Source organism: Malaya genurostris, chromosome 2 (assembly GCF_030247185.1).
Source record: "Malaya genurostris strain Urasoe2022 chromosome 2, Malgen_1.1, whole genome shotgun sequence".
Lineage (NCBI taxonomy): Eukaryota > Metazoa > Arthropoda > Insecta > Diptera > Culicidae > Malaya > Malaya genurostris.
The window spans coordinates 349953753-349969394 of record NC_080571.1 but is presented as its reverse complement, the minus strand read 5'-3'; the positions used below and the strand labels follow the sequence as shown (position 1 = coordinate 349969394).

At 38.9% G+C, this 15642-nt stretch overlaps 1 protein-coding gene across 1 annotated transcript; it reads left to right on the top strand.

Annotated features, from left to right (window-relative positions):
• The first annotated feature begins 8989 nt into the window (after positions 1-8989).
• Positions 8990-11173, top strand: LOC131428122 (uncharacterized). Its single transcript, XM_058591799.1, has 2 exons — positions 8990-9164; positions 10159-11173. The coding sequence occupies exon 2, from the start codon at positions 10159-10161 to the stop codon at positions 11146-11148; it is 990 nt and encodes a 329-aa protein (XP_058447782.1). The 5' UTR covers positions 8990-9164; the 3' UTR covers positions 11149-11173.
• Positions 11174-15642: the final 4469 nt, after the last annotated feature.

Here is a 15642-nt window from a genome sequence, read left to right as displayed (position 1 = left end):
TGTTTAGAAGTAGCGTATTTTACAATACATGATAACGATTCTATTCTACAAAAGAGAAGTATAAAAGTATACTTATTCGTCTTATAGGAAATTTATGAAATCACTTGAAAAATTTACTAGTGAAAATTTGTATCAAATAATGATACTCAGAGATTGTTTGACCGATTTTTACAAAATTGGGTTCAAGTAAAAAATCTTAGAGTCCCATCGATTGAGGCTGAATTTCATCTGGGTCCGACTTCCCAATTGTAATAGACTTTAGGCCAGTTTAGAAATTATTTTTCCTTTCTCATATAGAAAAGTTATGCAATCACTGTGAAAACCGATTCGACTCAGTTAGTCGAGTACGCAAAATGTCTGTGTGTGTGTAACGTTTTTTTGCACTAACTTTTCTCGGAGATGGCTGAACCGATTTTCACAAACTTAGGTTCAAATGAAAGGTCCTGTGGTCCCATGCGTTATTCCTGAATTTCATGCGGATCCGGAAATATAGGGTAAAGTGTGTTAAAAATTGTATACCATCACTGAAAATGGGGAAAAACCTTGAAAAATTTTCTAAATCGACCTCAAATCTTTTCCAATTTGAGGGTTTTTATCAGTAGACGATCAAACAAACCGATTTCGGTTATTCTTTTAAGAATCGAAGAAATTTTTTTTGAAGATTTGAACAATCTTCACCCTGTAATTCCGGAATCGGATTTCGCATTCGATAATAATGGCCACCGATTGGAGTAGATTTGAGAATTTTTTAAAGGTTTTTTTACGTCTCAGTTTAAAAGTTTTATATGCGATCATGAGATCTTTCAGTTGAAATGAAGTTCGTTTAAATCGGTCACACAATCTCTGAGAAAAACGAGGATGTTCTAATTATCCTATAATTCCGGGTTTGAAAGTCGGACTGAAAAAAAATTCAGAAATCATGTATGGGACAATTATATTTTTAATTTTTATTTAAGTTCGTAAGAATCGTTAAGTTCGTAAGAATGTTCGGATCCCGGCTCGAGAAAAGGAGTCCTCTTTTGACGCTATCCAGGAAGCAATCCATTTTTCCAACTCTTCGAACGATTGAAAATGTTGATCTGCCAGGCCGTGTGCCATCGAACGGAATAGGTGGAAGTCAGAAGGGGCGACATCTGGGGAATACGGCGGGAGCGGCAAGACTTCCCATTTCAGCGTTTCCAGGTACTTTTTGACCACTTTTGCGAGGTGAGGCCGAGCATTGTCGTGTTGGAGGAGGACCTTGTCATGTTGCTCTTGATATTGTGGCCGCTTTTCTTTTAGCGCGCGACTAAGGCGCATCAGTTGCGTTCGGTAGCGATCTCATGTGAGGGTTTCACCCGGTTTTAAGAGCTCGTAGTAAATTGTTGTTCGTTTTTGAAGGTTTTTTCTCTTCCACCACCATGTTTGCCTTCGACATCGAAATCACAATTTTTAAAACGTTGAAACCACTCCCGACACGTTCTTTTACTCAGAGCAGCATCACCGTAAGTTTCTGACAGCATTCGATGCGCTTCAGCTGCATTTTTTTCGAATTGTAACAGAAAAGTAAAACTTCCCGCAAATGGCGAGAATTGGGCACATAAACAGACATTTTCGAGCGTGAATAATACGAAAACAAAAACAACTGTCACTGAAACGGCGATGACAATTCGTTAGGCACTGTACACACTCACTTTAAAGGCAATATCATCAATGTATTTTGACCAGCCTCAGTCGGTACAGCCACCTATCGGAAAACGGTGGAAGCAAAGTTGTACACCTGATATATGAGAAATGCAAAAATGGACCTCATTGAATAAAATATAACCACTGTAGTACTTAGCTCAAACTGGTTCGAAATATAACCTGATGGCAATCACAATTAGGAATCCTTTCCAAATAGTATTTTCATATATCCTTCTGAAAATGTTAGATTTTTTGAATGTTTTTATCCGTCAGTTTGTGCGATAATATGCTGAAATACATGCTTCGATCATATGAATCTGTGTTGAGCGATGTACGTCATGTACATCGATGGCTCTAGTAAACAAATGACCGATCGTGCAAAACAGAAACCATCGACAAACACTCACTTGGTGTAAATAAAAATATTGTGAAATCCGAATCGATTTCACATGTACAAACCGCACCACTCGTAGTGAAAAAGAGAACAAAGATAGTAGCAAGCGTTGCTTTCCAATCAGTAGCGTAGCAACCGGAACAGCACGGAATCGAAATCATTGTCCTACTTTGCACTCACTTAGTGTTCCCGTCATGCAAAACATCGAACTTAATTTGAATCCACTCTATGACAGATCGCCGTTTTCCCCACGGCATTTTCACCGACCGCACCGAATGCCATTGTGACAACAGAATGAATGAATGGAGTGTAGTATTCCGTTTGCCGCGTCTGAGATTGTCAATATTGATTCGAAGTACTTCTGCACGCGGAGGAAATTGCGAACGACCGCAGTCTGAGTGCCGCCCTCCCAAGCCCTGGACGCAACCAACGTTCATTTGCCTACGGTAATCGTCTTAGTCGAAGACGACCCTCGTTCGTCTCTGAAACGGAAACTGGGAAATTTCTGCTTACCTTCCTGTCTGTGTTTTTTTTTCTGCCACAACAAACAGTGAGATGGAGACGCACGATCAATGACTTCTTCAATTATTGTGTTTGTCCTTCTGAGCTGGCCGTTCGACTACCGAAGGTTGATAATTTGATACTATGCAGAGAACAGATGCGCTGTCAGTGTTTTTTTTTGTGGATCTTTGAAATGCGGTACGTCGGATGTTTGGATGAGTAAAAAAAATGTTCCATTCGAATATCTCGTTGCCGAGTGACGGTGCATTCGACATGTTGTGAAAGCAAGGACTACTACGCAGATCGGATGAAATGCCTTGAGGGTGAAACAATAGACTGTGTCAGTGAGTGTTTCGTAGACGGAAAATTCAATACACTAGTTCTGTTCTCCGTAATAATGATTACCTAACTCTTTTTGTTCGATAAGGTACTAATTTTTTATCAGCTTCCTTCCCGACAAAAGAATGTTCACCACGAAAACGTCCCATTGAATGACAACACAAAAAGGGGAAAGGTTCAGTTGGTGCATTCGCAACAAGTGATTTTCCGTTTTGTTATTTTTTCCTCTCAGTAAACAGGCAAAATTCAATGCATGCGAACGTGCTTTTTTCACTTTTGTTTAAATGTTTCTTTCACAGTAATCAGCAATGACGACACGTAGAGATGTAATGCACGGAGTTTGCCCTATTTTATTTTTTATTCAACAAAATGTCAGCTCGTGTATTGTGCGATATTCTATTAACTGATTGTTTTTTTGTTGTTGTTCACACGAAGAACGTGCAGCTGGAGCAGTGTTCAAACCGAGTTACTGTTCATCGGGGAAATTGCTGGGAGAAGTCGTGATGTCAGCAGCTGAATTCCGGTGCAAAAGAAATTTTTCACAATTTTCTTAAAGAGAAGAAAATCATAAAATGTATTTCTCTTCACAAAATCTATTTTTTCTCTTTTGCGTATTCAACAGCTGAGCTTTGCTCACAAAGTTCTTTGGAAAAAAGAAAATAGCATAGAGATTTTACCTATTTTCTTAAATTGAAATTCCCGTCATGGTCCGGAAGATATTTTTTTGACACTAGTTAATGACAAAGAAAAAAAGTTTCTCTTCAACGTTTTTGCGGAAGAAATTAGGAAAGACAATTTTTTAGGCATAAAATTCAGCAAGCCTATTGAAAAGCTATTAAGTAGAAGCAATGGAGGCATTATTTGTGCAGTATTATCTACCAAAGAAAAGGTGGTGCTGCCGCCAGGTAAAAATAAAGCTGCTTTGCCGCCGTCGAATTTTTTGGGATATTAGCAATCCGTTAGAATTGAACATTGGATGGAATTTCTCGTTACTAAGCTATTTCGAATGCCCAAATGTCCCAATTCAGCCTTTTTACCTTTCTCATATAGAAAGGTTATGCAATCGCTGTGACAACCGATTTTTGAATATGTTGTCAATGAATGTTAATAGTTTTTAGGAAAAATATGCGAATATTGTAAAGTTGAAGTATTGTGTTTTAGAACATCATTTGCATACCTTTCGAACGGTATTCATGGTAGGTAGACCGATGAGCACTACGTAATTTTATATTTTTCTTTGAAAGCTTAAACATTTTTACATAACATATCCAAAAATTAGCGATGCGTTTTTTTTTTGAGAATTTTATTTTTGAAATTTTCAAGTCTTCGTAGTTTACGACCATACGCGTCCATTTATTTAGGGTGATTATAATACGAACACATTCTTGCCACTTTAAGATTGTAAATCAGGCACATTGGTCTACCTACCATGAAAACGGTAAAAAGGGTATACAAATGACAAAACTTCAACTTTACAATATTCGCATATTTTTCCTAAAAAATATAGGCATTTATTGATAACATACGCAAACATTAGCAGAACCGGCCGAGTGATTCCAAAGATATGATTGAGAAGAATTGTATTTTTTTAAGAAAATCGAAAATAATCGAATTTCGATCCACCTTAACAGAGAAGTGGTCACCCAAAGTAAAAAGAATACGGGTCTATTATCTGAGAGATCATTTATCAGTTTCTCATGGAATTGCTGTATAATATATATCACAATATCACTTATGATGAACACTCAACTTAGATCTTAATTTAAAGTTAACTCATATAACAATAAATGGTACTTAAAAAAAAAACAATAATAGTTCCGATTATTTGTACTTGTTTTACTTTTACGGTGAATTTCATTGGCAGAAGAGAGGAAAATCGTAGAATGTCTTTCTCTTTAAAATATTTTCTTTTCTTCTCAACGTATTCCGATCAATCGACGAGAAAGAGATTCTATAACGAGCCGCACCGAAATTTGGACAGCACACGCATCAAAGTAACCCGCGATATTTTTCCATGTTTGTGTTGTTTTGTAAACATTCGAATGTAGTTCGAATACGGGGGTTAACGAAGGAAAAGTGTTAATCGACAACAAAATATTGATAATGGCAACTTCCTCAGCGTAAGTATACAACATTGGGTGAAATTGTAATAAATTATTCGATTTATTGTTGTTTGCAAGCTTAAAAAACACCTGCCCATGGAACAAAAGAAGCATTTGGTGGACTACATGGCTGAATATTTAGACTTCGCCAATAACCGATTTCAGTCATCACGAGGCAAAGATCTTAAAAAACAAAAATGGACTGCGTTAAGCAACATATTAAACGCTATAGGAGGAGCTACCAAGACTCCAGATCAGTAAGAGCGAGCTATCATAGCGGGATCTTAAATAAAAAACCAAGGCAAAGTGATTGGTGATTCAAAACCTACAGCTAGACGGCCAAGTGCAACTGCGACACTTCCAAGAGGAAGACAACTCGGCCGAGGTCAACGATATTCCGATACCAGAATGCAGAGCTTCGAAATCAGCGTGTTCAAGTGCCTTGAAACCATACAAGCGGACAAGAAAGAATACATAAAGCGAAAGCTTCTGCTAAAGGAGAAAATGCTGAATATTGAAGAGGCAAAGCTTGTAACCAAACAACAAAAAGTTGAGGAACTGAAGTCAATGAACAAATCCGTACAGATGCTTCTTAATCGTACTGATACTTAATCGAGAACGATGTGAAATTTGTTTTCTTTTCATGTAAATTACATTGAATGTTGAATTATAAATTTTAACGGAAGTAGTTATCAGCAATAAGCGGCCTTTCTCTTCTTCCTACGTCCAATAATCTGTCATTATCATCATCATCATCATAACCAAACTGATTCGCTTCCTGGATAACGTCGTTACCCTCATTATTCAGATTTTCATCCAATATTTCTTCTATTGGATACTTATATTTGACAAGGAAGTTTTGAATTATCTCACAACAATTAATAATCTGACCACACAGATCCTTATTATATCGCAAAAGCGAGTCACGAGAAATATATCTAAATTTGGATTTCAGACTACCGTTACACCATTCGATAGGGTTTCGAGTCTTACAATGAGCTGTGATGAAATCAGTTTCCGCTTGTCTCATAGTCCTGGCATACGGCACAAGAAGCCATGGCTCAGTAGGGTAACCTCCATCGCCCAACAAATAAGTGCTTCTGCTTCCATTATCGTATCTTTGCTTAAAAAATCGACGCACTTGGCTATGCTTCCAAATAGATGCGTTGTGACAAGAACCCTACAAATCTTGCATTAACGTTCAATATGCGGAGCTCTAAATCACAGATCAGTTGGACATTCTTTAAATGGTATCCTTTATCTGTTCAAGTAAACGTGTCCAACATTTTTCGGAAGGCTTAAAATAGCAGCATGCGTACAATCAATAGCACCAATCACACCGGGGATATTAAACTGCTAGAAATACGCTTGTTTGATTCGAGTTTGCTCAGCATCATTCGTCGGGAAAATTATAAGTTCTCCCAATAGATACTTGTCTATTGCAGCAATAACGTTACTGAACATTACATTTGATTACACGAACATATTACCTGAGCCAAGATATCTCAATGTAGTAATAACTTGTAAATGGACCCGTATTGTTGTAGTTCTTTCATCTTTTAAAGGAATCGCAATAAGGGGTTGATCTAATAAGTTGATGAACTTTTCAGCCAAACATATAGGCATTCGAAATAGCTTTTCGAAATTGCCATTCGATATTTCGACCGGATTGCTAATATCCGTCAAGAATCGACGGTCGCGAAGCAGCCTCATTTTCTCCTGACGGCGATACCATCTTCTCTTTTGCAGATAATACTGCACACATAATGCTTTCATTACTTCTACTTAATAGTTTTTCAATGGTCTGACTCAATTTTATCACTAAAACAACTGTCTATCTGAATTTCTTCCGCAAAAGTGTTGAAGAGAAAAAAAAATTCGTTTTCTTTTTCAAGTGTCAAAACAATATCTTCCAGACCATGACGGGAATTCCAAATTAAGAAAATAGGCGAAATCTCTTTGAAATTTTCTTTTCTTTCAAGAAATATTGTGACCGGAATTCAACTGCAGATCTACGAAAATCTTTTCTGATGATAAGAAATTTTTCACACAAATTATTAATTTTTAAAGAACAGAAAACAGACCAATGTTTAATGGTTCCGAAGAAATGTATTATCATTCCATATTTCGATGCATCCCTCGAAAGATACTGTCCTAAACATCCCTGCTCCTAAAAAGCGACAAGATGAGCCGTCCCCCCAAACAGACAGAACCATTCGATTTCATTCCCCATTCCGCATTAGTTGATTGATGGCTCGGCTAGGTTTTTGAGTCCCTATCTTCAAGTCGCGGTAACCCTTTTACTGTTCCAACAGATCCATTTCCGACTACAGATCCGAACCCCTTCATTGGCGAGGCGGAAACGCATAAATCACTCTTTTATAATAAATTTTATTTATTATTACGCTTCTGCCGCCTTCCAATCACCAAAATTTAGAGATTGAAAAATTGGGTTTACCTTTTTTGCACCGGAAAACTCTTCCGTAGAATTGGCATACTCCCCGTAGGAAGAATGAATCAAAGGATAAGCGACCCTCCGGCGGTATTGTCTCCGATATTTCCGTGCAATAACTCGAAATCCTTTCGAGTGTTTCCGCAGTTCTCCTAGGGATGAAGGGAAGACATTTTTTTTTTTTGTTTTACTGGTGAGCTTTATTGGTTCCACCATTTATGACACATTATTTATAGCCCAAGCCGAGCGGAGTCGACTCTTCGCCGTTATTGTTTTCAATCAATTCTGATCGAATCCGCTACAAGCCACGCGGATTGCTGAAGGACTCGAAGCCAACCCCTTTTCCCGAAATTATCCTGAATGAGGACAGTTTGTACATTTAATAGCTAAATCCCGGGTTCTTGGAGTTCGGAATCCGAATGTTTTAGCTTTAAACTTCGTCCTGACTGAGTCTCGTTGTGTTTTGCGTTGGCAGTTGGGTTTGGTTAGGAAATAAATTGAATTTCATTGCTTCCACAATTTCCTTAGTATAGGGCACCGGTGCAGCTTCGCAGGATGAGTCCGGAAGTAGACAAGACTGAAATTAGTTTCAAAATAAACGAAGCAATATGTTTGGACAGGTCTTTTGGCCAAGTTTCTGTACGCAGTTGGACGTGTTCCTGGAAAGTTTCTGTAATTGTTGCTGCGTGGAGCGTCAGTGACAGGTTTCTGATTTACTTACTGTTTTAGTTGAATAGTTGAACGTTGTTACGAAAATAAATACAGACTAAACTCATCTATTGAGAATGAAAACTCATCTATGGAGAATGAATGAATGAATCGGTTCTTTTCAGGACCGTTTTTATTTGCACAAAATGTTGCTTCCGAAATCAAGGATAGTATTACCTTATGAAAAATGAAAAATGACTACTGTGTAACAAGTTGTAAGAACCTGTTTTAATCCACCTAGTGGTGTAATGATGCCTTTCTCATATCAATCATACTATCATCTATGTTATAAAGAGAATGTTTGATTATGCAAACCGATTGCAGAAAAGGGATATCGATTCGGTACCTACACGAAGCGTAAGATGCTGTGGTGAATATAACTTCACTTCGGCTTATCTATTTCTCTATTCGCTTACTCTCGTTATCATTAGGATAAGTAGAACACGATCAAGGCTGATCAAATCAGTCGATAGTAGTCAATCACGGAGGCAAGACAAGCTAGTCTCACAAATAAAGTTTAATTTAATTTTAACATTAAATTCCCACGCGCGTTTTTCTGCTTCGATAAAATGCCGAAACCGTGAACCATATTAATTTTGGAATCTTCAACATTTGGTCCTTCGAGCCGGATCGAAGAAGGCCGCGTGGAGAACATACTCTCGAGAAACATCTTAGCCACGTGTTCAGCTTATTGTGTGACCAAGGTCGGATCGCCGTGCATCTTTAATCGTTGCTGTTCGCACGTCACAGCGCGAGAATTATTCGCTACTTAAAAGAATTTCATAGGAACATCAGGAATTGTATCGAGATTATTGTAGAGTCTGAGAGCGGACTGTGAAAAGAGTACGGTAGGGAATAGAGTTAGTTGAATGTGAAACGTGTTACCGAGCGGTCGAATAAAGGGTTCTGGAGCTATATATAAATTTGTGTAGTGAGTCGTATGAAATTCCGAAAGGCCTAACTGTACGGATACTACAATTTGGCGCAGCCGGTAGGATCAACGGTAACTATAGTATTATTATTAATAGACATTGTAGAGAAACTACGCTACTGAGTTTATTTTTCATTATAAAAGAAACGGAGAAATAACGAAGCTAGGGGCGCCATATTTTTCTCTTCCTGCTGCTATCTGATCCAGGTTGTGAGTTTTAGGCGTGTGATGGTGGGCTCCGCTGGCTATGGCAAGCTTGTATTGGTGGCTGGAATGTTTCTGCTCAGTAAAACGGAGACTTAAAAAAAATGATGAAGAGCGAGTCTGGTTTGAAAAAAAAACCAAAGCGCACCAACACCTGTTAACCCACTATGTTATACTGAAGAGCGAGAGCGAGTCTGGTTTGGAAAAAACCAAAGCGCACTAACACCTACTAGTCCAGCTATAGACTGAAGAGCGAGAGCCAGTCTGGTTTGGAAAAAAACCAAAGCGCACCAACACCTGTTAACCCACTACCACTTATACTGAAGAGCGAGAGCGAGTCTGGTTTGTCACAAAAACGCCTGCTAGTCCAGTCTATGGACTGAAGAGCGAGAGTTTTGAAAAAAAAAAACAAGGCGCAGAAATGCCTGCTAGACCAGAAAATTATGCGGAAAAGTGTAAGCATGAGAGACGGTGAAAACGGTTCTCGAAATACACAGAATAGTATATGGAATTGGAAGAGCCGAGAGTGGTGGTTTTAAATATTTATATTTTTAGATGCGCGTTAGATACGGAAGACAGCCTGTGATACAAGTGACAGGGCTATTATATTTAAATGAATTGAGTTTTTGAATACATCAATATTCCATTAAGATTCATCAACAGAAGGTTCGTTGATGACATAATAAATTTTATGTCGGGTTTTGCGAACCAATTTGACACCAATTTAGTTGTAATTACGTTCAATTCTATTAGTGAATAGGCATCTTTGGTTCCTAAGAGAAAAAAGCATCATATTGTTACTCTTTACCGTTTGTGATGCTTTCGATGAACTTATTTGCATTTGTTATATCTATTTTCACAGATGAATCTGGAAGAGGTTAAACGTTTCCATCTGCTTCCGTTTAACAATGGAGTTACTACGCAAGACTTGCGACGTGAATGGGAGGAGTGGTACAGGGCGTTCGAGTTGATGTTAGAACTGAATAATGTCGAGACTCAGCGGGAAAAGAGATTGCTTTTGTTGAATTGTGGGGGAAGAAATCTCCAACGTATTTTTTGTAACTTGCGTCCTACTTCGGATGAAATTTACCCTGAAGTGGTGAAACCACCATTAGCGCCAGCTGAAGTTCCGGAGTACGACAATGCTATAAAAAGGTTAAACAAATTCTTCATTGGAAAGAGAAATGAGCGCATTGAGTTGGAAGTGTTTCGTTCATTGAAGCAAGGCAGCGATGAATCGTTCAACGAGTTTATCTTAAAACTTCGTGCTCAGGCATCGCGATGTGAGTTTTTCGATCGTGAAGAAAAGGAGCTACTACAACAGGTAACTATGGGAGCTCGCGACGAGCGTGTACGGGATAAAGGTCTTGAAGACGTTATGGGACTTGATGAGCTCACCAATTACGCGATCAACAGAGAAATTTTGCTTAAACAAAAGGCCAAGATCAAACCATTCAACGAGGACCTTTCACCTTCTGCAATTGCAGTAGTTAACGAAAATAGACCGCGACAGTCAAAGTCATTCACCCCATATGGTACACAAGCATCTACTGGCTATTCAAGAAGACGGCAGTTTGCATCGAATCAGCGCAATCGGGAATGTAACCGATGTGGTGCGAATAATCATAGAAACGAGGGTGATTGTTATGCACGAAACGCTCGGTGCAATGCGTGTGGACGTGTCGGACACTTCGCAAGAAAATGTAGGAACAGACAACCCTATCAAAATAGCAATCGTTTCGAGCGGGTCGGTCCGCAAAGGGAGTCTAATAATTCTCTTCAGGAGTCACATACCTGGAAGGAAGAATTACCATGTCGACCGAAGTCGGATATCATTGCTGAGGTACAGTAAACATAACCGTATACTTTTAACATTTTCTTCTGGTATAATAAAATTAAAAAAATAAATAAAAGAAAACATTTCTAAATACAAAATTGATTTTTCTTCCTTGTTGGTATCGGATAGGTTACAATACACCCTCGGAATGATGGAATGATTACTTGCATGATCCAAGACTTCCCAGTCGTCTTTTTAATCGATTCTGGGTCTGCTATTAATACGATCACTGAAAGTGTGTGGAACGAGCTCACAATGAATAAAACGACCGTTTATAAGAAGAAGTTTCCTTGTAATCGCCAGTTTACTGCGTATGCTAGTTCTAACCCATTGAATGTTATTGTATTTTTTGAAGCGTGGATTTCGGTTAACGAGGCGAAGCCAAAATGTTTTACAGAGTTTTTTGTCATAGAAGGAGCTACTAAGTCTTTATTGAGCAAAACGACCGCAGAACAGCTAAAAATATTGAAAGTGGGTCTTGCAGTTCAAAATATAGAAGTCAATGAACCGTTTCCAAAATTTCCAAATGTGTCAGTGAAGTTGTCCATAGACAACTCGGTAACACCAAGGAAACTTGCGTATTTGAGAGTACCCGAATCAATGAAGGAAAAAGTTGACAAGAAGATTTGTGAACTACTACGCACCGATATAATCGAACGAGCTATTGGTCCTCCAATATGGATATCTCCAATGGTAGTAATTCCGAAGGGAAAGGATGATATTAGGCTGTGTATAAATATGAAATGTCCCAACAAAGCAATCCAGAGAGAGCATTTCCCACTTCCCGTTATTGAAACTTTCCTGAACAAGCTAAGAGGAGCAATCTATTTTTCAAGATTGGATATCGAATCAGCATTTCACCATGTGGAGTTGCATCCCGATTCAAGGGGCATCACTACATTCATGACTGACAGAGGACTAATGCGTTTCAAGAGGCTGATGTTTGGCATAAACTGCGCTCCAGAAATATTTCAAAGAATTATGACTGAAATGTTGCTGGGTATAGATGGTGTCATTGTCTACATAGACGATATAGTCGTCACCGGCCAAACGCGAGAGCAGCACGATCACAGACTAGAGAAAGTGTTAGCCATCCTAAGAAAGAACAATGCGAAATTGAACCGAAGTAAATGTATAATAGCGGTGAGAGAGCTAGACATCCTAGGATTCAGGGTCAGTTCGGCTGGAATATGTCCATCAGAAGAAAAAATATCCGCAATTAAACGCTTCCGTAAACCAGAGACTAAAGAGCAAGTGAGAAGCTTCTTGGGGTTAGTTAATTTTGTAGGCCACTTCATCCCTGACCTCTCCACTAGAACAGAACCGTTGCGCCAGTTCGTCCGCGGTGCTGTACCGATATTTGGAAAAGATCAGGAAGATGCATTCAACGATCTACGAGAAGAGTTAGCTGACAATGTGCGTAAGCTAGGATTCTTTGATCCACATGATCCCACTGAGCTGTATGTAGATGCTTCATCGGTTGGTTTAGGTGCCGTACTTGTACAAAGAAATAACGCTGGCCTTCCTAGAGTAATCAGTTTCGCATCCAAATGTTTAACTGGCTCAGAAAAGGTTTATCCGCAGACTCAGAGGGAAGCGTTAGCTGTGGTTTGGGCGGTAGAGAGATTCTACTTGTACCTTTTTGGAATAAAATTTACCATTTTTACCGACCATAAAAGTTTGGAGTACATATTTGGAGCACCACACCGAGATGGAAGGCGGGCTTGTACCCGAGCCGAAGGTTGGGCCTTGCGCCTCCAGCCTTATGATTTCGAGATAAAGCACATTCCAGGTTTTACCAATGTTTCCGATATACTCTCAAGATTGTGTTGTCAGCCTAGTAAAGCTTTTGATGATAACGCCGAACATTACTTATGCGCAGTCGGCGATGGACCATCGGCTATCACTCTAGATGAAATTCGGTATGAAACTTTACAAGACACAGCACTCAAAGGGGTCAAAGAAGCAATTGAGACTGGAATATGGAAGGACGAATTAATTCATTACCAAGCGTTCAGTAAAGAATTAGGAATCGTTAGCGGTATTATCGTTCGTGAAGACAGAATTGTTCTGCCTTTAGCCCTGCGGTCTAGGGCACTCAACATTGCGCATCGAGGTCATCCGGGAATAGTTAGTATGAAAAGGTCCCTCCGAGAAAAGGTATGGTGGCCTTACATGGATCGAGATGTGGTAGAAAAGATACAAGAGTGTGCCGGTTGCGCTGCAGTGAGATCAGAAGGACCCCCGGAACCATTGCAGCGAAAAGAAATTCCTGAAAGGGCATGGCAGGAGATCGCAATTGATTTTTTTTCCGCAAAGGAATGCGCAACATTTCTAATGATTGTAGACTACTTTAGTAGATTCATTAAACCAATTGAAATGAAGGGAACTTCAGCTGTTAAAACGATAGAGGCACTAGAAAAGGTATTTGAAGAACAGACTTATCCAGAAACTATTCGTTGCGATAATGGCCCTCCGTTTGCCAGTGAGGAATTTCTTGAATACTGTAAATCAAAAAACATTCGACTGGTGCGTACCATCCCATACTGGCCTCAAATGAATGGCCTAGTGGAGAGGCAGAATCAGGGAATATTGAAAGCACTGCGAATTGCAAGGGTTACTAATTCGGATTGGAGGAAGGCTGTTGCAGAATACGTACATATGTATAATACGACCCCTAATTCGGTTACAGGCAAAGCACCTCTTGAGTTGTTCACTAGACGACCGATAAAAGATTTGTTGCCGTCGTTAAGGACGGATCCGAGTTGGTATCGAGAAGAGGGAGTACGAGAGTCTGATGCCATCATCCAGACCTGATTAGGGAGAAGGGACAAAAGCGTTCCAGACCAATGAACCAAGAAGACAACAGTGCAACTAGACCTGTCAGAACCAAGAAAATACCACGAAGATTTATTGATTCATTAGACAAAACTGAAAAATAAATATCAATTGTATTTTGTTATTCTGGACTAGGAGAGAGATGTAGAGTCTGAGAGCGGACTGTGAAAAGAGTACGGTAGGGAATAGAGTTAGTTGAATGTGAAACGTGTTACCGAGCGGTCGAATAAAGGGTTCTGGAGCTATATATAAATTTGTGTAGTGAGTCGTATGAAATTCCGAAAGGCCTAACTGTACGGATACTACAATTATCAGGAATCTAACAAAGGCTAAGTAGAACAAAGAAGCTTTATCTGTGGTGCGGTACAGAATTGCATGATCAGATCGCCATTGCAATTATTTATGGCCTCGTGGCTCAGACGAGATACATTTGCATGAACAAAGATAGTAATAATTAAATGGTGGTATTTCAATCTTCATTGTCTTTGTTTTTTTTTTTAATGTGGAACACATTTTTGTTTACTATATAGGAGTGCAAACTAGAAACTAAAGAAAAATACACGTAGAAATGTGGTCAGGTTTTGAACAATTACAGCCCAGTCAATTTTGTATCAATTATTAATATCATGTCACCATTTGATTGGAAATATTTCTACGTATTGATTTGAATATTAATAGCCATGAATTTTTAATTGTATATCATTGAAATGTTGATTATTAGCTAGCAGTGTCCTATTTTGTCTGCAAAAAATTTCCGGTATACCGGATTTCCCTGCCATAGTCGACGGTTTTGAAGGAGTAAGCGATATATCAAAGGGAAAGCAGCGCTCTGATTGGTCAATCGATGCAAAAGCGAAGCTGTTGGAAGCACGCGAAGCTATAAATATAAGCAAAATTATAGCTAACGTTTCAGTCCTACACGTAGCTTGCTAGAGGTAGGTTGTTGCTAGACAGCAAGACAAAAAGTGCCATAAAACGATTTGAAGCTTTAATTGCTATGTTCTGATCTTGTGTCAGGAAAGATTGGATGAAATCCCATGTTATGTCGTTTCGCCTGAGAAATTGACAACTACCTCAGGGTAAATTTTGAGTGCATGAGATTAATTTCTTATTTATATAAGATGAACTCGATTGATGATGAGATAAAGTTTATCGCTTCAACCGAAATCACAGAATGGTAGGAATGGTAGAGAAACGCTATAAAAATAACTACCTGCATACAATACTTGAACACAAGCTTGGCGAAAAGAAGCTTAAATATCGATATCTGTATCGCAAGCTTGTATAAACATGTAATTGCATACATTTGGGTTATTGATGTAATTTCGTCGGCTAAAAAACAAATACAAATCATGACAAATATAGTCTATATTCTGGGTTCGCGTGTTCGGTGTTGGTTCATAATAAAGACTAAGCAGACTCTCGTGCATTTGCGGATTCAACAGTGTGACGATTAATTGAAAATGTCGATCCGATCATTAGAAATTTTGGTTGCCTTGTTCCACATCAATGGCTCGAACAACCCCATGGGGCTGATCCTTGTAGTTTTTTTTTTTAAGGTTTATTGGTTAACCATTTCAAAACCGAGTTACAATAAAATACATAAATTAGTATCTGATATAATGAGAGTGGGATTTTAAAATTTTTGTGAAACCTCCGATGTGTGTTCCT

What these genes read in the sequence shown, in the direction of transcription:
- LOC131428122 (XM_058591799.1), top strand. Translation starts at nt 10,159, where the DNA reads ATGAATCTGGAAGAGGTTAAACGTTTCCATCTGCTTCCGTTTAACAAT.